At 37.1% G+C, this 23792-nt stretch overlaps 1 protein-coding gene across 2 annotated transcripts in view; it reads right to left on the bottom strand.

Moving 5' to 3' along the window:
- IFT56 (intraflagellar transport 56) overlaps positions 1 to 23792 on the bottom strand; it is a 47006-nt gene that overhangs the window by 2992 nt on the left and 20222 nt on the right. For both annotated transcript variants that reach the window (XM_084206066.1, XM_084206067.1), the window contains exons 9-16: positions 23316 to 23418; positions 20203 to 20258; positions 18360 to 18413; positions 17876 to 17939; positions 10792 to 10880; positions 6913 to 6996; positions 4686 to 4755; positions 2165 to 2271 (exon numbers count right to left, since the gene is read on the bottom strand). In XM_084206066.1, coding sequence (XP_084062192.1) covers positions 2165 to 2271; positions 4686 to 4755; positions 6913 to 6996; positions 10792 to 10880; positions 17876 to 17939; positions 18360 to 18413; positions 20203 to 20258; positions 23316 to 23418 — 627 coding nt within the window. The remainder of the gene's footprint in view (positions 1 to 2164; positions 2272 to 4685; positions 4756 to 6912; positions 6997 to 10791; positions 10881 to 17875; positions 17940 to 18359; positions 18414 to 20202; positions 20259 to 23315; positions 23419 to 23792) is intronic.

Raw genomic sequence — 23792 nt, 5'->3', positions numbered from 1 at the left:
AAAGTGAAACATTATTCCTGACCATCTTTCAGAAGGGGATTAAAACCACTGAACCCAGTTTTCTGAAATCAGAGGTAAGCTGTAGAAGCAATGTGCATTTTCCTGTTTTTCTGCAGGCAGCAAGTGACACAAAACAGGGGCACTGCAGTTAAAGAAATGGGAAAGAGGTGGTATTTCAACTTCTTTTTCTGAGGTGCCCTTATCTAGTGTCGTACCAACTATACCAAAACCATTGACAGAAAATCAACCTCCAACTAGTCCAGACATTTGAAAATGAAACCACATTTCCTCATGTAGACATGGCCACATATTTGTTTATCTTCTGGGTTTAACTTAATCTTTTTTCTTCACTGTCACAATACAGTACAAAAGATGATTCAGTGACTATAACCCAAAATTTTCCTTAGCTTACGAGTACCCTATCTTTTCTGCCTTAGGTTCTCTACTTGTAATTGGGAACCAGGAGCAAGTTGCTTGGCAACAGTCAATGCAAAAGGAGTGACCAGATTAACTGTGGCTTTTGAAGTCAGCATAGCACATCTCATGTGGGCTGTATGAGTGCTCTCCACTTGAGCAAGCCTGAAGGGCAATGTTGTTTATGACTAGCATCTTCCCATGAGAGATCACAGAAGGTAGACTGAGCACAACTTCCTGTCCTTTGGTAGCTGGAAGCCTGCAGAGAAAAAAGTGCAGGCTGTGGGAGCTACATTTGGAAACCTTAGTCAGAGAAACACTAGTACTAGAGGATGAGTAATAATTCTTTTTTCTTCACATAAATGTTGATTTTAACCACAGGTGACTGGCAAACACTTAAATGTATGGGAATAAAGATAGTGAGTATGAACACTATCAGATGTGTCAGCTAAAAAGAAAAATTAGAATACTGATCTATCCAAATTAGTATCTGATCTAGTTCCATTAAGCAGGTACAGGTTTAATGTTCTCCTTCTATCTGACATAAATCTAGGAAATACTTCACCCCAAGTCATGTGCTGTTCCCCATATGGACAAGATGGGCTACTGCATAAAAACATCAAGAAAATTAGCATAAAATCCTTCATGCCAGCTTCCTCACTGAACAATTTCTATCAGCACAGCAATGAGGCATCCAGCTACACCACCTCTCAGGACACTGCTGAGTGTTCCATTCATGCTCATTCATATTTTCCACTGAGCAAAGCCTAATGCAACTTCCTTCTCATGTTACATCTCTGGTGCTGTCTGTGGATCTCCAATATAAGGAAATGTTTCAGAAACAACTGAAAAATGCCACATAAAATCAAACAACATGGACCTTGCCATTTAGTTCAAGAGGTACAATGGCTGCTAGTGTAGAAAGACAAATTACATTACTAAAGTAACAATTTTGGAGCAGTCATTTATGGCCATATGTAGACATATAATTAGGCTGAAAATTTTAGCTCTATATATGCAGCTTTTAAGAGCTCTAGATAAATCCAAAATGTGGAGCTACTTCTTCTCTTCAGGACAAGAAGGTTTTGAAAAGAATTTAGACAAAGCAATCAACTAATTTAAGTGAGACTTTAAATGATCTAGAGAGAGATTTTACATGAGGTTTGATTGTCAACCTGCTTTCAAAAATTCCCTTTATGGGAAACACCAGAGGCAGAGTCACTTGCTTGAGCATCTAGACTTTTAGGATGAGATGGTAACTGAGTACTTGAAAGACATACAGGGGATAATTCTTTTAGATTTAGAATAGGGCTTTTGAGATCATGATGAGTATCTCCCCTTACGAGTATCTCCCCTAACAAACTTTAAGGAAAACACAATACTGTCCTGAAAAAAAAAAAAAAAAAATAGCATGAGGCATCTCGCTGAATCTATCCCAGATTTTTTCCTTTAAAGTTTTTTGTCCTTTCTACCCATAATGAATCCCTAGTAGGAGAAGCAACTGTTATCATTATTGATAGCTCAAGCATGCAGTAATTTACCAACAGTTTAATCAATGGGTTCTCTACCAAGAAGGCCTATAGGTTAAAATACTGACTAATCCTTGCCAACTCATTCACATTATTAGACATCCTGCTGTTATAACAGAAAATTCACTAGTTATGACAATGATAAAACCTATCAAAAAATGACTGTTGGTACAATCACTGAATTAACACGTCATACACGAAGCTCTAAAGAGAAAACTCACTTTGTAACAATCATTTGCAATGAGCTGCAAAAGGTTAAAGGAGTCCCCTGATGTTTCCATCTTCAGATAGAGCTTCCAGGCTAGCTGTGGTTTCTTATTCATGATATCTGCAATAACAAGAAAAAGCTGGAACTGTGAAAAGAATATGTTGTGCACATTATTCAGTGGCAGGTGGAACAGATATTCCTGGATTTTTTTGTTTAATGTAAATGCTTCAGCCATAAGCTTGAGGCAGGGAAGGGGAACTTGTCCTTATCTTCTGCCTCACTAGTGATAACAGCCAATTCAGCAGAGAACACCAGTGTCAAAAGGAACAATTATAGTGTTTACATCTTAATTTATATTTCACAGATAAACAACAAGAACAACTCTCATGATTTCAGATGTGATTAAGTAACAGAATGGAAAGCATCAGAGAAGTTTTTTATGCAGGACAATGAACTACGGCAATCCATTTATATGGTAAGATTTAGAATTGTGTGTCCTTACACACAAAAAATTTTTAATTGGCACCAAACTGAGATCTTTAATACTTGGTGCCCATATCAGTCTAAACATTCAATTCTCATAATTCAAAACAAATCAAATGGAGAGGGCAGAGGTTGAAGCCCCTCCAAGCATAACAAAATTTGTCATTACTAGAAAAAAAAGTTTCTAAATTCCTGAGATCCCATGCTGGTTTTAAATTTGTGTATATGAGTAGAATTTTACATTGGTCTTTAACTTTAAACATCACAGTTAGAAATAAATGAATCTAATCTTCTATCTCAATTAGTAGAAATTCTACTAGGGTGTTTAAACAAAAATATTCTATTTCTTGGTGATAAGTAGCCATTCTCTTGAATCTATGGTTGGTGCCCTAGGTTCCCTATGGTTGGTATTCATAATTCCAGGTTCATTCAAACACTAGGAGAAAAGAAAATTAAAGTAAGTTTTCCTTTATTTTTCAAGCCTTAACAGCTGCTCTGAGAGTATTTGGCTATTCACATAAGGATCACTCTTGTGCTTTTTCAAAAGAGGAACTGTTTAGCTTGCTCTATCTGTGTCCACTGCGTCTATACTTACATTGCAGGTAGAATGGGTGATAATCAACAATAAACATATCACACCAAATCCCAGAATTTAAAGATTCTTCTCATTTAGGAGGCAGCAAGACATCAAATTGGATTTCTTTCATCAGCTCCAAATACCATATACAGTGATAAACAGCCAGTTCTCAATTTCCAACACCAATCTACTTAGAGCAATGCAGTTCTGTGCTAATCCAATGATTTTTACCTTCTCTTAAAGAAGAATTAAGTATAAAAAGTACTACCATACTAAACAAATATTACATTTTGTCATGCAACAGGATGCATCTCAGGTACTTTTCGCTTCTTGGAAATATTTCAGCGTTGAATTGTTTACTACTCAATCCCTAATTATACTCTGACATTAATGTATTATAACATGATCTGTTAGCAATTTACATACTTGACACAAAAAGATAAATATATTCATAATTCCCATTAAAAATTCAAATAAAACATTCATATACAGAACACTCAAACACAATCTGGTACTGCAACTTAATTAAAAAGGAAATAAATTGGCACATCCTAAAACAGAGTCATAGATAGGCATCCCTATGTGTGATGTGCCTGTCTGGAAAGATCATGTTAGGAGATGTTTACTACATCTGCAATGTGGCCTAACATCCCAAAACATACATATTTACATTCCAGCTATAACTGCTGAAAACGGTTTGATAAGAAAACATTTTTGTATTGAGGCCCTGTAAGGAAAACAAATTAGCCAGGGAGTCTCAGACTTGAGTCCTTAGAAAAGCCCACTTCTGTACTATTTTGTATGTTTCACTGCAGCTGGCTCTGTACTGAGATGTACTATGCAGTGTTTTAAAAACTGGTAAGTAAAAGTAAATAAGATTTGCTATAAACTATTAAACACAGCAAAAGTTTCCTGTATTCAAGGAAATTCAAGGAAAGAACTCTTAGAAGAGTTTTTGGAAGAAAAACACATGCTGGAGATTATAAGGATATCCCTCAGGCACAGGAGTTTGGATAACATGTAGAGTAACACGGTAGGAAGAAAAATACTGTGTATGCTTGCCTGATTCTTCTCTTCCCTAGGCATCTGACAGTGGCTAACCTTGAAGGCAGACAGACCCTTGAGCCTGACCCAGTATGAATGCTTCTATTTTGTGTTTTACTCAACATTTTAGAGTTGTAAGTCTTCACTCAAGCAATTGAGTAGACAATTGAGAAGAAAAAGGGTCACCGGTCAGGACAAAGCTGCATTGACAGTACTATAACAGCACTGCACTGAAGCAGTAATTGCTTATAAAAGCCAGAGGTACGAAAGGCGCAATAACCACCCACACTATAACTAGTGCAATCAGCTTTTCACTTTCATAGTCCTGAATCCTCCTACAACATTAAATTCAATTAGGAGAGTGGATTGCCAGGACTGACGCAATAGAGGAGGATCTGTATTCTGCAATGCTGAAAGTAAAGTGACTCACAGCAGCGAGCCAGCCAGCTAAGGTAAACAAAATCACTTTTTATCTTCTCACTCTGGATCAAAAGGAACACCTGCAGGAAGAAGGAAAATGAAAGATTATACATGCATGTACTTTTAAACAAACAGAAGGCAAACCTTCCTCATTTCAACACACAGATAAGGTTTAAGTCACACAAACAACTGCTCATGAGAAGAGTTTGGGTATGCAATTGCAGTGTAGGGGGCATCCCTCTGTGTGGAGTAGGTGGAGGATTCACACAGCGCCCTGTTTGTCAAGGGACTTGTGCAGCTTCAGAACACCAAGCTGTGCAGAGGGTGCGGCCTGCCCTGAACAAGTGCCAGTGGGCGGCCATGCAACACAAACAGCACAAAGGAACACTGGGCCTGTGGGAAAAGCTATTTGGAATGTGTTTGTTCAGAAAGCAATGCAAGCAACTGTATTAGCATCTTCTTGAAATATTACAAGTTTCACATGTAGATGAGACTTTCTTTCCATACATGTCAGATCATTCCAGGTCTGCAATAAGCCATTTCTAACCATTTTAGTTTCAGTAAGATTTGCAGGCAAAGCATTCATCTTTTGTACCTTACAGAACAAATACAGGTTTGTTACATTCTGCATAAAATGGGATGTATGGGGGAAGTTATACATTTTAAAATGTACTCTGGCTTTGCTCAAAGAAAAAAAAGCTATTTATGCCTCTCTCAAGTATATTTGTAACTATACTGGATGCTACTGGCAAAAATCAAAATACCTTTATAGGAATAGATGCATGTACTGGAATAGTGAGTTATACAAATTACTGACATTTGTATTCCTTAAACATTGCTGATGCCCTGATTTAGAGGGGGAGGAGAAGGAGTAATAGGGAAGAAATAAAAAAAAAGCACTGTAAGTAGCACTTTACAATATGTTTTATTTTATTATGTCCAGGGAGGTATGCTTATAAATAACTTAGTAAGTGCTATATGTAGATGTTTTACAAGTTTATGAGACACTGGGGAAGGCTGAGCTTTACATGGAACTGTCGTCACGACCCAAGATCAGACATGAGGCCAGATGAATCAATGTAATTATATAATTCTGGTATTTAAATGCATCACCTATATAACACAAGTTTCTATAGAACAGCTTCTAAAAAACATAAGAGGAAAAATGTAGATTAACAGGAGTTTATGACTTTGTTTTTCTTTGTCGCCTATCTGCTGCTAAAACTTACTTATAACATTATCATTTTTATGGAGTTTCAGGAATCAGCATAGCCTGCTAGCATAGTTCTGAAAGATTTTCATGAGGCTAAGTGAATTGAAAGCTTGTTGAATTGAAATATACATCCATCTTCATTACAGTCTTGGATGGTTTTCTTAAAGAGAGATGCAATTTTAGGTCACAGAAATGAAGGAGTGAGGGTGCTGGATGGAAGGGTAGGGATGCAGGGGAGAGACAACTTGTAAAGCCAGGGGGCTCTATTATTGACAAACCTGGATAGTTAAAAAGTTAGACAGGCTGGAAAAACAAAACAAAACGTAAACACCAAACCAACCAAACCTATATGATTCACTTTAGACTATGTGGTGTGGGATTTTTTTTTGTGGCTTGTCTTCTTTTCTGGTCTTGTGGAAAATGTTGCTTCCACCTTCATAATAGCTATTTGCTTTTGCATATTTTAGTTGTAATTAAGTTTCTGCTGCACACAGACATAAAAAAGTACTGGGTGTAGAAGTTAATCTCTTCCAGCTGCATATGAATGCTGCTGAATAAGATAGTGAGCACTTCCTCTTTTCCTCCCACATATCCCAGAGGAAGATTTTTTTTTTAAAACACAAATTTCTAGGGACACCTAGAAGCTCTTAACTATTCAGTGTCTTTTACTTAGCATGCCCTACTCAGACTGAACAAAAAGAGTGCCTGGGATCTCAGACAAAGCATAGAAAATCTGATTAAGAGGCTATTCTTTGATCAATTAGAGGTAGCTGCAAGCATTCTTGTGATGCACAACAAGCAGCATGACTCCCTGTATATCTCACATTACAAGATTAGCAAGATAATCTTTTCTGAATAGTGCTCACTGAGAGTTTCAGTTTCTCTAAGAAGGGGAAGAAGATGTTCCACAGAACCTGCTTATTTTCAACCAACATGAAGATCTGGGTGAAGAAAAGGAAGGAAAGAGGGGAATATTGGGGAAATGTTTCCATTGCTTTTTTATTCAAAGAAAATAAATACATACCTCTTCAGCTTCACTAAAATTGCCCATTGCAGCTTTGGCTTGGGCATAATTGAAGTTAAAAGTGTCATTGTTGTAGAAGTAACTCTGAAAAATATGGACAAACCCCAAATAAATACAACAAAAACACCTCCTCCCATGATAAAACAACATTAAAAATACATCTCCCCGCCTCAATCTGAGTCAGACCATATAAAGAAGACAATGGGAAGGAAAAGAAAATCCCACATTAGGAACATACGGTATTTATAAACAGCGGGCAGAAAAATTATGGACTAGTTTTTCCATCCTACATTCATGACTACAAACACTGCTGAAACATTCCACAATATTAACTATGAGAGATCTGGAAAATGTTCCAAGCTTAAAATTGCAGAGGCAGCTTTTGTGGGTATAATTTTCATTTGGAGCATGAGAAGACATGCTGAGCTGCCATGGCCTCTTTCACTGCCCAAGCACTTATTTCACCACTAGGGTAGGTAAATAGGCAGTTGACTTCCTTGAGTCTTAAAGGCAGTTTAAGACAAACAAAACAGTTTGTTCTTCCAAGACTTTTTAAGGTTTATCAAGAGATCCTGTGCATCTGGTTACGTGATGGATGCTAACCTGACAAAATGGGTCTCATGATGGAGGTGAAGCCACAGTACTGGGCTGTAGCAGGCAGCACACCAGGTAGTAGCACTTTTTTAAGCAAATACCTTGCTTAAAGGTAGCCTTCTCTCTAGTTGAAGTGCAACACTGAGTTTTGCCCTCCCATAACACTAGATATGAAACATCTGGTTTAGGACACATCAGATTCAACTAGCTGTATCTTTGAAAAGCTACATGGATCAAAGGAAGAAATGTAACTCAAGGTACAGGTTAGGCTGATATTTGGGGTTGACCTGATCACAGCCAGTCTGAAGTATAACTCAGATGACCAAAAGTCAGCTGTGTTCTACATTCAGCACTGTCCCACACTGCTGGACCAGTAGAGCTGGCAGAGGTAAGATAGAACACAATACCAGATGCAAGCATGAATGGGATTGAGGATCCCTGCCCAGCAGCGGTGCAGTGCTCATAAGAGAGTATGGAGAAATAGGTGGTTTATCCAATATAGTTACTGCAAGAAAGCATCTCTGTGTGCATAACAGCAAGGTGTAGGGAAGAGAAATGTTTTTCCTTCTACAACACTTATAAAGGAAATTGAACTTGTGTAGGAAGATCTAAGTTTTGGTTTTTTCCCCCTCTTTAGAGTGAGGAGGAAGTAAAAAGCATAGTTGGGACTGTATAAAAGGTAAATGAAGCAAGGCACAAATCCCTTTCCCAGTAGTATCTTCTTTCATGATGTAGGGACACAGAGGAACATCTCCCTTTCACTGTCATAGGCAGTCTGCAAAGGGTACTGATTTAGTTCACTCACACATATCAAACTAGTGCCTTGAAAGGAAAGGTGAGGGATTGCCACTATTTGCCAGATGTCCAGGTTTCACCCAAACAGTCTATGGTAGCATGCACCAGCCAGCAAATACAGCAAGCTGTGTGACAGCATGAGGATGAACCAATTGGGGTGAACTTTAAGCTCAGTTTGTGACAATATTTCAGTGCCCTTATGGTGAACTAACTATGGGTTTCACCATATGAGGATTACGACATTTTACTGCATTCTTTCTTAACAGTAGTTTCGTGTGAATCAGCACAAGTCCCAGGTTAAGCAAAGCTGGTGAGCCAGATGCTAGTTTTGCTGCATGAATGCTTTCTTCTGTTCAAGTAGACCCCATTGTATTTTTTAATTAAAATGGAGAAGAACCTTTGTCAACAACCAAACACAAAAAATGTGTCATTCTGTCCCGGCCATATAAGTGTTAGAGACCAGACCTACTCTAAAACCAAAACCAGGAGAAATTAACAAGCGCTGCTGATAATACAACACAGTCACAGCAGCTAATTTCTTTTCTCTTTTTTGTTTAACCATATTGTATGTACTGGACTATTTTTAGAGATTTTCAATGTTTTCATAAAACCAACTGTCCTCTGAGTGACATCCATTTCAATAACATACTCTGATACCCAGCTTAAAAATGAAGAATTCCCATTGTGGCCACAACTCAGCAGAGTCTGAATCAGGTTGTTTTTTACTCAGTTAATCCCTGACAGTGTTATAATGTCACCCTCGAGGCAGCTGGCAACACATTTATGTCCTCTGAGGTTTTCTTATGCCTAAAGCAGTTCTAACTGATCATGGATGTAAGTGGTGTTTCTTGAGAGAATATCAAGCAAATAATCTTCATAGAGGGCAGCTCTATTTTAAGAGCTGCAGAGATTCAACTGAAGTTTATTCCTGTGAATGAAACACAAAAGTAAATCCATGTACACCTTGCCTATACCATGGTACAGAAATAATTTTTGCATTCCTGTGACCTATAGAGAAGGGAAATGACTTAAGTAAATCTGAGCATGGGTAGTCTCAGCTGCAAAACTATGAGAATGATCAATTACTTCAAAAGGAACAAGAAAGAAAAGTTGTAGTAGGCAGTAAATTTTTGTCCCATATACCTTGGAGGTGGTTTGTAATCACATTTAACTTTGACCTTTTCAGTTTAGAACTAGTTGTTTAAGAACCTTTTCAAGGAAATGGAAAGAGCTGAACTTATCTGTGGAATAGTTAATTGCATTATAAATGTAAGAAATACACAGAATTAATTCTCTGGAAATTACCATCTATACCCATTGGCAATAAACAGAGCAGATGACTGGCTCTAACTAGAAATTCAACTTTTAGATGGTTCAAGTAAGGCAAAGCAATTCTTACTGTTAATTTCCTTTTCTTCAATTACACACATACTCCAGTTTGGAGTGGTGGTGGTGTATCTCTTCATTCCACTACAATGGAGCCATTCCAGCGGCTAAAGCCATTGGGATTTCTTCAAAAGTCTCCTTTTGAAGGTTAAAAACACTACACCTTCACCATTTTTCACTCACCAGCTGCTTTTGGGCACCATTACAACCACATGTTTTTCTTTACATCTCATACTCCTTATAACATTGTAGCTATGCTTATCCTGTGTATCTCTCAATTATTTTAATAATTTCTTTTAAGATTCTCATTCCTCTTTCTACCTAATAAAGTTGTTTCAAGTCTACTTTCAAACCACTGGAACAAGAGCACAATAATTTAATCCATAATCACACTCCAGCCTCCCTCTTTCCTCACATCTGACTTTACCTGTGTATCTGCAAGTTATACCCATTCTAATCACTGATCTGATAATGCTGCATGTTGACTTCAAGCTTCTCTTATTTTGAAAAATGCAATAGCAGGGTACTCAGCAGATAACTTCCACAAAAATAACATTCCTAACTTACTGCTTTGGTAATACTGCCCTATTTTAGCCCTTCAGTGACTGATTTCTCGGTAAAATGTAAATGTTATTCCTTTCAGAGTTCTTAATGTCTTATCTTCCTTGCACACTCTTGCTCACTAAAATGTTGTCCCCAGTTATTAACCAGTGACAATAATCTCCATCACTCACTTGATAAGCCTTAAGAAAATATTTGGGATTTTTCCCCCTCCATGCTGTACCCCTTTTTTTTTCATTGTCTTCGTTTAATTATATTTCTTACCTTCTGTGATGCCCCCAGAAAGCCTGATAATGATTAGATTACAAGTGCGGTGAGTCCATCATGCCCACCATGCTGCATGGTACTATTTTCTAAATTGCTTCTTTACATTTTAATCCATTTACTGTACTGACCACTTATGTCCCGCTATAACTCCTGTGTTTTATTGTTACTGATTTGTTTCTGTATCTTTTTATGTTTCCATTGTGTCTCACATAGTACAGTCTAAAAGTAGTGATTCCATACATTACAGTACTACCAATACCAAATAATAATACTAACCTTGATTGAGTTGAGGTAAACTAGGACATTAGGAAATTGTCTAAGAAGAAAGAAGCATGAGGACATGCACTGTCTCCCTGGAATGGTATCTAAAATTCAAAAGAGAAATGCAAATTTGTAGAATTTAAAAACACGTGGTAATGGAAATCACTGCCAAGATTGCTGGCACCTCTGACAGCAGCTAGTTTCTATAAATAGTGTAGCTTGCCTTTTCAGGCAAAGGACCATACTGGAGGTTAAGAAAAAAAACATTTGTTCATCTTGTCAACTCTCTCTACAGCATCCAATAACTTTTGCAAGACTTTGTTCAACAGCAAACTCTACAAATAACAATTTTACCTAACAGGCCTTTTTTGTGATATAATTTACATAGTATAATTTTACCATGAATTATTCTTACTTGTAGGAAATTACTCTTTATACAAAGCCTGAGTTTGTTATTCTTACACCATTAGCCTTCTTTCTTTAAAACTATGCTTTTTGGTTATTCTGGACAAAGAAACTCTACATATTTTAATTTTAGTTTGAGTCAGAGAGTAAACTTGCTATACTGAAAATAATGTTATAAAAAGTAATTAGAACAGGAACAGGTAAAATACTAAGTGATATCAGACATTATGGAAATAAATGTCCATGCACGTGGATTACCACACTGCTCACAAGAGGTAAAGCCAAAAATAAGTTAGATACGTCAGCTGGAACAAGCGTCACTCAACTTTGCTGCTCTCTATGTCATCATAAACTCTGCTGCAACCATATTATGCTATCACCTACTCTGACATTGCAAGCTGTGTCACTGAAAACTATCTCAAAGCTTTTTTAAAGATTCTGAAGTAAGCTTACTAGGACTAATTTTTGTAAGACCCAGCTAGCAGACATGGATGACCTCAGGTAGCAGCTGGGAAGGCCTAAATGGAAGTGATATCAAATCAGTACTATTCCACTACATCAAGCGATTGTTAGAGAGAGTGCTGCTCTGTGCAGTTTGGAAAGGTGACAAGAGATAAGATCCTAAGGCTACCAACATCCCTGAGGTAATCTGCTCCTGACTGTTGGTTACCATCAATCCATCCACATGAAAAAATTAAAATAACTTCTCTGTATAAAGAAATTTCATATAACAAAAGACCAATCTTTTGATTCCATACCACCACACAAAATTGAGCATTCAACTGGAAAACTGTATATTCTCCTTTAAATATGGTAGATAGTAATTATTCCTGGAAAACACTATATAAGATGTCATAATATATATGTCAAAATACATTTCAAAGAAAAGCAAAATATTCTAATTTTTTATCTTTCAGCACTAGATATACTGAGCTTGGATGTCCTGTCATTTCCATATAGAGACAATCAATCCTTATCTATGCCTGAACCATATAATTCAATTCTCCAACCTTGGAAGATTATTTGGTTATTTATGAAGTGTTCACTTGGGAGCAGAAACTGGCCTGTATATTTATTTGCCGTTTTTTACATGCAGGTATAGTTTTCATGACAAATATATGCCTTTACTGGACAATAACAGGAACAGTTTTAATGAAAAAGAGCCAAGAAACATTGATTAACAAGACTAGAGATAGGTAAAAAATGCCCCTTTTCTCTGAAATTTGATTTCTGAAGTTCATAAAATCACAATTTATTTTGAACAAAATTTAAAAAATGCAAAACATGCAAAGAAGACTTAAAACTAAGGATGTATTTTTAGTAAAAATCAATCATAGTAACAAAATATTAATATAACACAATATTCCAATAAATGATTCAAGTGTTTCTAAATTTTAGTATTATTCTTATGTCCACATTTTGGGAGAAAGTTTAATTATCCCAGCACACCATCCCCCATATATTTTAATGAAAGATTCCATTAAAAAACATAAAACAAGTAAAACATCTGTGTATCTCATACAACTCAGCAATGAATACTACCTAGTGACAGAAAAACTAGAATTTTCTAATTCACGCCATGCGGCTCATGCAGAAAGAGGAAAAATTTGTCACTTGAAAAAATTACTTAGGGTGACCTAAGAGAACCTTAAAGAAAAAACTGCATGAAGTTAAGAAGAAATGTTTCATTCCTCTCACCCAACATCAAATATGCCTGAGTTGGTCCTAAAAGTAGACCACTGAAAAAAAATGGGGTGCTCTTTTACATTATACTTGCAGTGGTTTTGGGTAGTTTGTAAGACTTATGCTAAGCACCAGAAACACTGCATTTATTGGGAATGTTAATTTGTTTTCACTAATGTTCCTCTTGCCCCATTTCCTCCTTAAAAGAAATCTGATCTGTTTAATTTCCCATCCAGTTGAGACCCTAGTAGAAGAGAATGAGAACTAGCTATAAAAATCTACTTATATCCTCCTTCATAATGTCATTTCATGTCATTAGAATTAAGACTTTTTATCAAGCTTAAAAAGACCCCAAGCTGCTGTCTGGGTGTTATATCTGCTGGTAGAGAATGAATATTGACTCCTACACTCTAAGTGCTGCTTGGATGCTTTTTATTTTTTGTTTTGTCTGTGCCTTGTTAAAGTGCACAACATCCAAGGTGAGATAAAACGCGTACATTTAATGGAAATGACTTGCACATTAACTCAGTTTACTCCATGTTCCTTGAACCTCCAAGGCAGAGATCTAATTTAAAAAAGCAAAGGGCTTAATTGATGACTACAAATGACTTTATAAATAAATGACACTGTGTTCTTCCTAAACTCCTGTTGCTGCTTTTCTTAATGCAGTCAGTGGGATTTCTACACTTAACAAATGCAAGTAAGAAAAAACATTCCACATCTTCATTTTAATCCATTATTTCTTGATAACCCACATTAAAAGAAGAAGCCTTGTAGACTGTTGCAGTGTAACCCCAGCTGGCAACACTAAGTACCACTCAGCTGCTTGTTCAGTCCATCCTCCCTCCACTAAAAAAAAGTAGAGCTTGTGGGTAGAGACAAGAATGGTTCGATAATTGAAAGGAAATATTATTATTAATAATAATAGTAATAATAGTAATGAAAAGGGGACACAGAGAGAGAGAGAGAGGAATAAAACTCAGGAGAAACAAATAACCCACAATACAATTGCTCACCACCAACCCAGGCCCTCCCCAGGGCACAGTAAGGCCCTCCCAGCCAACTCCCCCTGGTTCATGTACTGGCCATGGTGTTCTATGGTATGAAATAACCCTTCAGCTCATTCAGATCAGCTATCCTGGCCATGCTCCCTTCCCAGCTTCTCATGTAGCTCCTCACTGGCAGAGCATGGGAAACTGGAAAGTCCTTGACTTTGCAACAACTAAAACCTCACTGTGTTATTAACATTATTCTCATACTACATTCTAAATGCATCACTGTACCATTCTCTAAGAAAAAATTTAACTCTGTCCCAGGCTAAACTGGAACATAGACCCAGTTGCAAGAAAAGACACAGCAAAGGATTTCCTCACTCTAGCAAAAAACAACCTGTTTCTGTATTATAAATCTGCAAAGCAGCTAAACAACTTGATAAAGACCTTAAAGATCCTTGGAAGGACTAGCTGGATGGGAAGTGCTAAAGCATGATGTACATGCTTGAACAGCATGACTGGCTGCTTAGGAAAAGCCCAAGTATAAAGACAGCAAGAATTCTGTTCTCTATTCTAAATGCAGCAAAACAAATGACCATAAGCATTCAACATAGTGGCTAATACGCTAAGCTACCTAAAAACCATAAAACCTATTACATTGGATCCAAGGTTTGTCTACTTCAGAGTTTGCTGGGTGAGAATATGCAGCAATATAAAGAAGATATTCTACTTTCACATATAATACATATTGTGGTATGTAATAGCACTTCTGCTGAAGTTTATCCCAGTTTTCAACTTCAAGAAGTTTTTGAGAACTTCTTAATCACCACTGAAAAATTTGTGTTAAACAGCCAATGGCCTTTTCATCTACAACTTTTTTAAACACTCTGGTTCTCACAAGTTTCTCTATCAAATAAGTTGTGTTATGTGAAAAAGGAATTAATGTTGTTTATTTTAATTGTCCTAAGTGATAATTTATGTCAATGCTCTTTGATTTTTGTATTGTACAGTAAATAATTTTTCTCTATTCCACTTTTACTTGTCATTTATGATGTACATCATCAACCTCAGTCATCATTTTTCAGCCTATGTATTCTGCTTTACTTAATCTCTCTTCGTCTCTACTTCAAGAACCCATCCCCTTTCTTTGATCATCCTTGCTGTGTTTATTGTATACCTTCTTGATCTACCATTTTTTTAAAGACATGTAAGAACCAGAACTGTAGACAGTATTCAAGGAAAAGAATCACATCTGTGTACAATGGCAATAATTATTTTTGTTTTCTCTTTCCTCATCGATTCTTAAGATCCTCTTCAACTTTTCCGATAATTTGGCTTGCATATTCTTACCCAGTCTTATATAGTCTTTCACATCTTTCATCATTGTGGAAGCTTTTATCTGTACTACTATGGGTAATTTTGTACCATTGGCAAACCTAGTCATGTCATTATTTGTCTACTATAGCTCATTAATTATGAATACAAGCCCTTTCTTTAGAGAAACAAAAGGTTCTTTCAAGTGTTCAAATCAGGTGCATTTTATCCTTTTCACTGCTACTTCCTTATAAATTTTCTAATTTTCTGCTAGAAATGAGAAAGGTCATTATGTAGCTTCTCTTCTTAGGATTAGTACTGCGGACATTTTTTGAGGTATTTGCTAACACGCAGATTTTGAATTTGATTATACTCAAATGACTGTAGTACAATTGTAATTTCACAATAAAATTTCAACTCAGGTGCTATGTAATTCAATATTGGTCCAGAGTTACCCATTCACTTGTGCTTTCTCTAAGAAAGATAGAAACAAAAAGTTCATGCTGTTTATTATGCCGTGTAATTGCATTTATTAGGTCAATATGGGCAGAACAAAAGTCTCCAATTATTAATCTTTCTATATAAAATCTGTAATCTGCTTAATATGCCACTCACTGTTCCTATCGAGGCTGGCTGGTGAATAATTTGGCTTCAATATGGTGAGTTGCCTATCTAAACATATAATTGAAAACAGTATTATATTACTCACTGATAATGAAAATATATTCATTTTGAGAAAAGTTTTCTATAATATTTAGAACCATTTTTCCAATAGCACAACCTATTTATCTCTCTTTATGTATGCTTATTTATGTACAAACTATGTTTTTTTAATGTACAATCCCTATTTTTCATTAAATCCCATCCCATAGATGTTAAATACATTAATAACCTACATGTTACCTTCCTCCTATCACATTAAAAAATTATTTTAGTTTTTAGCTTCCTCTTCTAAAATCAGGCATTCCACTTTATCCAACTTCTTTAAAAACATCTAATATTTGTATAAAAACACTTACATACTTGGGCTTCATGTGCTTGGTTTATTCTTATATTCTACCTCAACAGAACTGTTTGCCTCTTCTATTTCCTATGTACAGTTTGATGACCTCAATCTGTTATTCATTTGAAGTTAAACAAAACCCCTCACACCATTTTACCTTCGAAGGAATTGCCAGAACTGTGTGCTTTTCTCTGTGGCAGTTTCCCCCCACAAACTTTTAAGAAGATGCAAAAACAGTTCTTACATGGAAGTACCATGTAAGATGCTCACAGTACTGAGGCTTCCTTTTACCTCCGAGTGGAACCAATTCTTCTCATAGGTTTGGTTTTTTTTCAAGTAATCCACCTTCCTAAGTGTACTACATTTCTACTGCCATTTCCCCTGCCATTGCAAGGTTGAAGTCTCAGGCTCTCTATTTTTATTTTGCATATGAGTTTAAAAGTATTTCACAGTAAAACTCAGACTTTTGGCTTCCTAACAATTTCAATTTTGGGCTACATTTTCACAAGAAATCCTTCCCTGGCTATCTTTTCCCTGAATATCTCTGCATTATTTTGTCCATTTGTGCTCTGGTCACTCATCACACCAGTATGACTGTTACAGGCATTAAGATGCTCCCACTAACCAAGTCCTCCACTGCTATAGTTCATATTGTTTCTTCTGTTTTCTGGGATCCCAACTCTAAAGAGATAGCTTCTATGCAAAAGGAATGAGTTAGGGAAATCTCATCTATGGAACCACTTCCAGCCTTCCAACATGACATTCTCTGATGCATAACCTCAATAGTACCAGGGCTGCAAGGGGAACAGAATAGAATGGCTCAACAGTATTTCTGAGTATTTCTTTCATCAGTGATGCCACTCTGTCTCTGGAGCTCCTTCTCTTCAGTCACCATGGACACTGGAGACACTGAGGACCATGAGCCGTCTGCACCACAAACATGCACAAGTTACCCACCTAAAGAAACAATACTAAGTGACAATACCTACAGAGAAAACTGGCAAGCCCCATTTAGTCTGAATTTCTATGTTACAACTACTGACTTATTTTCATTTGGGAATTTTGGTTTTGGCAAAGAGAAGTGAAAAGAAGAACTTGGTTTGGTCTATTATTAAGTAAGTAAAACTAAATATTGAAACTATACTGATTTTGGGGCATGGTGGTGGGTGGGTTATAATGCCTTTTTTTTTCTCTCTTATTCAAGCAAGAAGTTAGTCCCAGAGCTTCCATTTATCCTTGTAGCCAATGTCCTCTTTATATTTTTATGACACTCAGTTTCAGAGTACACTCCATGCTAGGACTCTATGTACTCAACAAGCTTTCATTAGTGATCCTAGATTTGTACCGGTATATCTCTGCCTGTGAGGTTTCAGCTGCTCACTTCATCTAATTAATTAGGCTGGTGTCTTCTGTTTCTCTAATGGGATTATTAGGCAACGGCAAGCTGCCACAGAGTCTCTCACAAAGACTTACAGTTTGCAGTACAGCCTCTTCTCCAGAGGAAGTCATACAGTAAGGTTTGCAATCGAGACTTCTAATTTAAACTTTCAAATTTGTTTTAGACCTTTTGAAACTCATCCTATAGAAACGGAAGCCTAGCAATATTCCTGCTAACAATCAGCAGTTAGACACAGATATGATGAGATACACTTGGATATTTTAAGATTGCTTACTTAATGGAAAAAGAACGGTTCAAACATACCACATTCACTGGCTGATTCCCCCACCAACTGGAAGAACTGTTGAGCAATTTTCAGATGATCTCTCTGGAAGAAGAATAAAAAAGAAATCCAAGATGAGTTACAGGGTTGATGCTACAATACACAGTGAAAATATGCTCTGAGGAACACTTAGGGAGCAACTAACAAATATAGCAGGGCTGAAGCAAAAACAGAAAAGGTAAATGTGACATTCTATGTGTCTAGATAAAGAACACCATACAAAGCAAATGGGGATTTTGGATACAGGATAGAGAAATCAAAGTCATCTTGATTTACTACCAAGACCAGCAACAGAAATTTGCATTTCACTCATTCCGGACTGAATACTGTACAGGGGATTAAGACACTCAGAGAGCCTGAAATCTAAATAAGAAATGACTGCTTCTTTCACTCCATTCCAGTTTCTACAGATCTGTTCACATTGCCTTGTTGGAGAAGCTGGAGAACCTCATGGGCTTTACTCACCGAGCCCATTTCTTGCCCAAGTGCTGCATTTACCACCCCTTTGAGGATGTACTCCTGGAAAAAAAAAGTTAAAAGGGATCAGAGAAGACATGGTGAAGATTTCAGAAGACACATAAAAGCCTATGTGTGCATTATTCCTCATTAATTCAACTCTATCACAACTCAGTTTAGTAGGCAGCTGGTTAGTGTGGTAGTGCTTAAGCACGGTACTAGTTTAGTCCCCCAAAATACATTCTCCTTGCCAGGTAGTCCCTTCTACTAAATATGTTAGATGCAAAGGGGTACTGTGTTTTCTGGGAAGTCTTATGGTCAAAGACAATGCACCAGGCGGAACATGGTAACATCCTTTCATGCCCTCTTCACCATCATATCACCAGGAAGTGCACGATTGTTATACTAAAGCCCAGATCCCCTTTCAGATATGTACATTGGTTAACTATAACCACTGACATCCTTGCTGCAAAATTCATAGTGTTTCTCATCAGGACAAATATGTCAAGAGGTTTGTGCTCTGTGGCCATGTTACTCCAGTGAAATTAGCAACAAAAGTTGGATACGCTGTAACCTCTAGTAGGAGAAACAAACATAGTTTAATTCTTCTCTGAACAAATTTCTCTCAGTGTGTAACAGACTCTTTTGTCTTACCCAAACCTTATAATTAAGAGTTATATCTATAAACCTGTTTTAGTAGATACTCCTGATAAACCAGGATGGCCCTGCTACAGAGGTAAACACAGAGGAAGAGAGACATGTTTCAAGAGACCAAGAGATCAATGACAGAATGTAAAGAAATATTGTGAGAGTACTAGCCAGGATAGTAACTAATTGTTTTAGCACACCAACCGTCTTAGAGATGCCAAATTATTATCCTACAGGCATCGTGACAAAGAAGAAATTTGAGAAGTACTCAAGTAGGTTTTACGAGTAGTTTTGCAAGTATTAGCAGGGAGTTCTTTAAAAGTGCGAGTGAGAAATGGAAATAAAAAAGCACAAAGATTCTAATTTCAAAATGTGATCAAGAATTATAAGCCAAGTATATCGGGACAATATCCTACAATAGGAACAATAGCTGCAGAAAACCATTCAAGTAAGTTTTGCTACACTGAAAAGTGTAAAGCGACATCAGAAAACACTCCTCACTCAGCACAGAATCACCGGATCTGTGTTTTTGAGATTTTCCTTTACCCACCCTCCCTCACTCCCTCCCTCTCTCCATCTAATTCCTGACATATACTCGTGAAAGGTCCTTTGTATGCCCAGCTATGTGACCTTTGGAAAATAAACAGCAGAGGAATAAATCAGAGTGTAAAGATGCTGGAACAGCCACAGAAGAAAATTACAGTAGCATCCAAGGGACGCTGTAGTTTTCACTCGTGGCAGCCAAAGTGTGATGGGATTAGAAAATACCATTTATTAAAACGGTTTCATCTAATCTAGCTCATTTTAATTGAAATGGCTTTAGGACAGACTATATGAGCATCTGAGCTAGCAAATCTGAGTGATGAAAGCCACACCAGGCAGACAAGCAGCTATAGTTGTAAGGGGGCTTTTACCTATGCAATAATGGTCCATTTCCCAAAATCAAGGCTGCAGAAAACAGAGCTGTATTCCTAGCTGAACCCAGGTGGTACAGTAATAAACAGGCTAAATTACTCATATAGGCACATATATAATACTTTATGCATGCACATTAAATTTGTTGTTGATGAAGGGCTGAAAACACAAGAGTTTTAAGAGTGGAAATGGGGCAAGCTGTCCTCAGGATACCAGTTTTGTATGTGGCAGATTTTGTATCAGTTTATAACCTCTGTCTTCATGTGTCATGACATCATTTTCCAATTACCTGTGGAGCTGTAGGTTCCAGGTCCTTAATCAGGTTATAAGCCTCCTGCACATCATCTGAAATGCCAGACATTAGAATGTATGACAACCCATAGCACACTGTATTAGAACAAGTCACTCATCCTCTACAACATTCCCCAATAGTCACAGACTAAGAAATAAACCATTTAGACAGGAGGAGAAAGGTAACTGTAAATCATTGTGAATTTCTATCACAATGGTGATAGTTTTCTAGAACTCAAATAATAAACACAGAGTGAGTAATAGCTTCTTTATTACTACAGTTTTCCTAGCAGAGATGGTTTGGCCCCTTTGTTCATAATCCAGTGGTTGCCTTCTCAACAGCACAAGGTCAAAATAACAAATCCATCATCTTTCTATATTTTGTTTTCTCATATTTATTTAGCCCACAAAGAGAACAGGGTAACATGATGCTGTAGGAAAACTTCATCTTTTCCTTAGCAAAATTTCAGCATCTGTCCAGCAGATCCTAATTAAAAAGGAAAAAGCACTACTAGTATTGAAGTTTAAATATGAAGTTTGAAATCTATAAATTACTTAATTTCCACACAAGAATTATATAAACTTAATAGATCATAAACTTTCCCTGAGTTAAAAAATATGTTGGCAATAGGGTTGGCTTTGTAAATCAACCTAGTGAAAATCCTCTGCTACTGGCAAAATTTTGTTAATACAGCATTACACCAACTGCCCACACAAATAAGCCTTATTAAACAAATTTTTTTTTTCACTAGGCCATACAATCCCAGGCAGCCACTTAAGGCAATATGCACTGGAGCTGCCAGGCTCCCATCCATAACCTCTGCTTTCTTACCTACTCCCTTGACTTCCTTGAACAGTCACATAGTAAGGCAGCATTACCTTTGCTTTTCTTTTTTCCTTTTTTTTTTTTTTAATATATTTTTTGGCTAGTACATCACCACAAAAAAAAAAAAAAAAAGACAAAAAAAAGACTGTAACTCTTATTTTTATCACACAGTGTAGACCATCAACACAGAATTATGCTCTTCAGGCTCCAACAGAAGTGACTAGCAAATCTCACAGCAGCAGATTACAGCAGGATACCAGCTGACCTCAAACCCTGTTAGAAGTCACTACGCTGAAGTTGAAAATACGAAATGTGTGTTTGTGCTTCAGTCATTCCAGTCTAGAGCATATATCATTAGCACAATGCTATGTTTATCAGAGACCTTTTCAGTTTTGGAGAGACAGCTGTAGTCATTAGAAGAATTTCTCACTTTGCTAAACAATGTTGCTATCCTAGCAAGACTTAAAAATGGAAACTTAGCCAAACCAGAAAAGAGGTTTTAGTCCAAATACCCCTTGATATTTGTCAGTACACATCATTTGTGTATCACAGTAAAGAGAAGAACCTAACTAATGAAAATTACTGCAAGGTTAACAGCATATGAGTAAACAAGACTGACGCATGAGATGCACTTTGTTTCCATGTAAGCAGAACTTAATTTGACACATATGTTATTATCAACAGTACTGTTGTGCAAGATAATTGGAAATAGTATCAATATTGCCTATAGTGACACTGGCAACAATAATACCGGACAGAAAGGTGACTGGAGACAGCAGACCTGGATTTACCAATGCCAAAATGTACTCATGGTACGACTGGTTGTGTGAATAAGGAGATAAAGGTTGATCCTGCATACCTTGCCTTTAGCAATGTCTTTGAAATGATCTCTCATACAAACTTGAAAGAGAGGACTGGCTAAGTAAAACTATAAGGGGATGGAAAACTGGCTGTACTACCTAAAGACAGTGACCAGTTGCACAAAATCCAACAGGTGGCTCATCGCTAGTCAAATGCCCCAGCGACTGATACTGTTGAATAACTTATTTTTATTTATGATCCAGATGATAGCATAGAGTACTCTGAGCAACTCTGTAAATGATGAAACATTGCGAAGAACACTCCCAGATATGGAGAAGCAGCTCAGCAGGCTGAAAAAATGGGCTGAAAGAAATCTGATGTTCAGTGGAGGCAAAATGCAAGTCTTGCATCTTGCTTGGTTTGAAACATGCCTGAGCAAGTGAACTGGCTAAAAGGCAATCTGGCAGACAGTGCAGCCTTGCAGCAAAGGAGGCACACTGGATCATATTAGCATGAATAGAGCCATCATGGCAAGGGAAGGAATTCTTTTTTTGGCACTTGTGAGGTTACACATGAGTACAATGTCCAGGTTTGGGATCTGACAATCAAGACAGATATTGAAACACTGGAGTGAGCCCACCTGAGGGCTCCCATGGCAGGAAGAGGACTGAGGAGAAACTGAGAGAACTGAGTTTGCTTAGCCTTTGGAAGAAAGGATCTCCGGGGAGATGTTACCACTGTCTACAATTAACTGCTAAGAGGGTAGAGAGTAGATGCAAACAGGTTCTACAGAGTGAGAGAAAGGCAGTGGACTCAAGGTAGAACAGAGGAAGTTCTAACTGGATGCTCGTCTGGACAAGGCTTTAAGCAACCTGATCTAATTGGACCTGCCTTGAATCACACAGCCAGTCAACCCACTGTTGAATAAAAGAACACAATGGGAGAATAGGAATAGCTCTGAAAAACTCAGATATAATTCAAAGAAGCCAGCAAACACAGGAGAGATACAAGCAGAAAATCCTTACCAACTGATTCTGGCTATCTACCTGCATTCTTTAAGAACTGTAGAGTAGACTTTAATGAAATATCTCATTCACAGTCACTTTGGTTCATATTTTTTTTGTGCTGTATTTACAGAAATGGTTGTCCTTGCCTTTACAGAGCAAATACCTACCATTCTCACATATTCATGCAGAGGAGAGGTCCTCTCACTAAAAACAAATAAACACTACCATTCCCAAAGCCATCTCCTGCAACACAAAAACCCCAAAACTCTGATGAAGTAGGCTTTTTTTGAGCGCACAGTATTAAAGCCCTTCTCTGCAAACCATGGGAACTTTTACTTTGCTATTTTACAGAGGAACAGAAAGTGAAATAAATTACATTTTACTGCAAAGAAAAAAAACAAACATTGAATAAGTTGAGATAAGATGAATTAATGTCATGCCTGAAGCTATGAAAGAGCCAGAGGAAGGTGTATTTACCTTGCTGGAGATAGTAAATCACAAGATTCAGTCTTGCCTCAGGAATAACATCAACCAGAGGAGGTAGGACTTGCAAAGCCCCTTCTCCTCCTCGGAAAACCACCTGCAGAGAAAAGCAGCACATTGATAATCATGTATCAGAATCTTTTCTATGATAAATTAATTCAAGGAAATTAATCCTTAAATTCCTGTGTAAACAGTACGAAAAGGTCAGTGGCTCTGGCATTAGTTTAATTCCTGCTTTAATATAGCTGTAGAATTATACAGTGTGACAATCTTATCTTTTCTGTGAAGAATATAAGTATTTAATCCATACATAAAGATTAACTTATTTCAGCTTTTAGCAGCTCAAAAGAGTGATACATTATATAGCAAATATTTAAAAGAATAACATAGTCTGAGTGAAGGGAACACATAAAAAACTATAAACTGATTCTGATGTTTTCATATGAAAAAAATGAGGCTGACAACTCCACA

This window comes from Fringilla coelebs (genome assembly GCF_963513975.1).
Source record: "Fringilla coelebs genome assembly, chromosome: 5".
Classification (NCBI taxonomy): Eukaryota; Metazoa; Chordata; class Aves; order Passeriformes; family Fringillidae; genus Fringilla; species Fringilla coelebs.
This window is presented reverse-complemented; position numbering and strand designations above follow the sequence as displayed.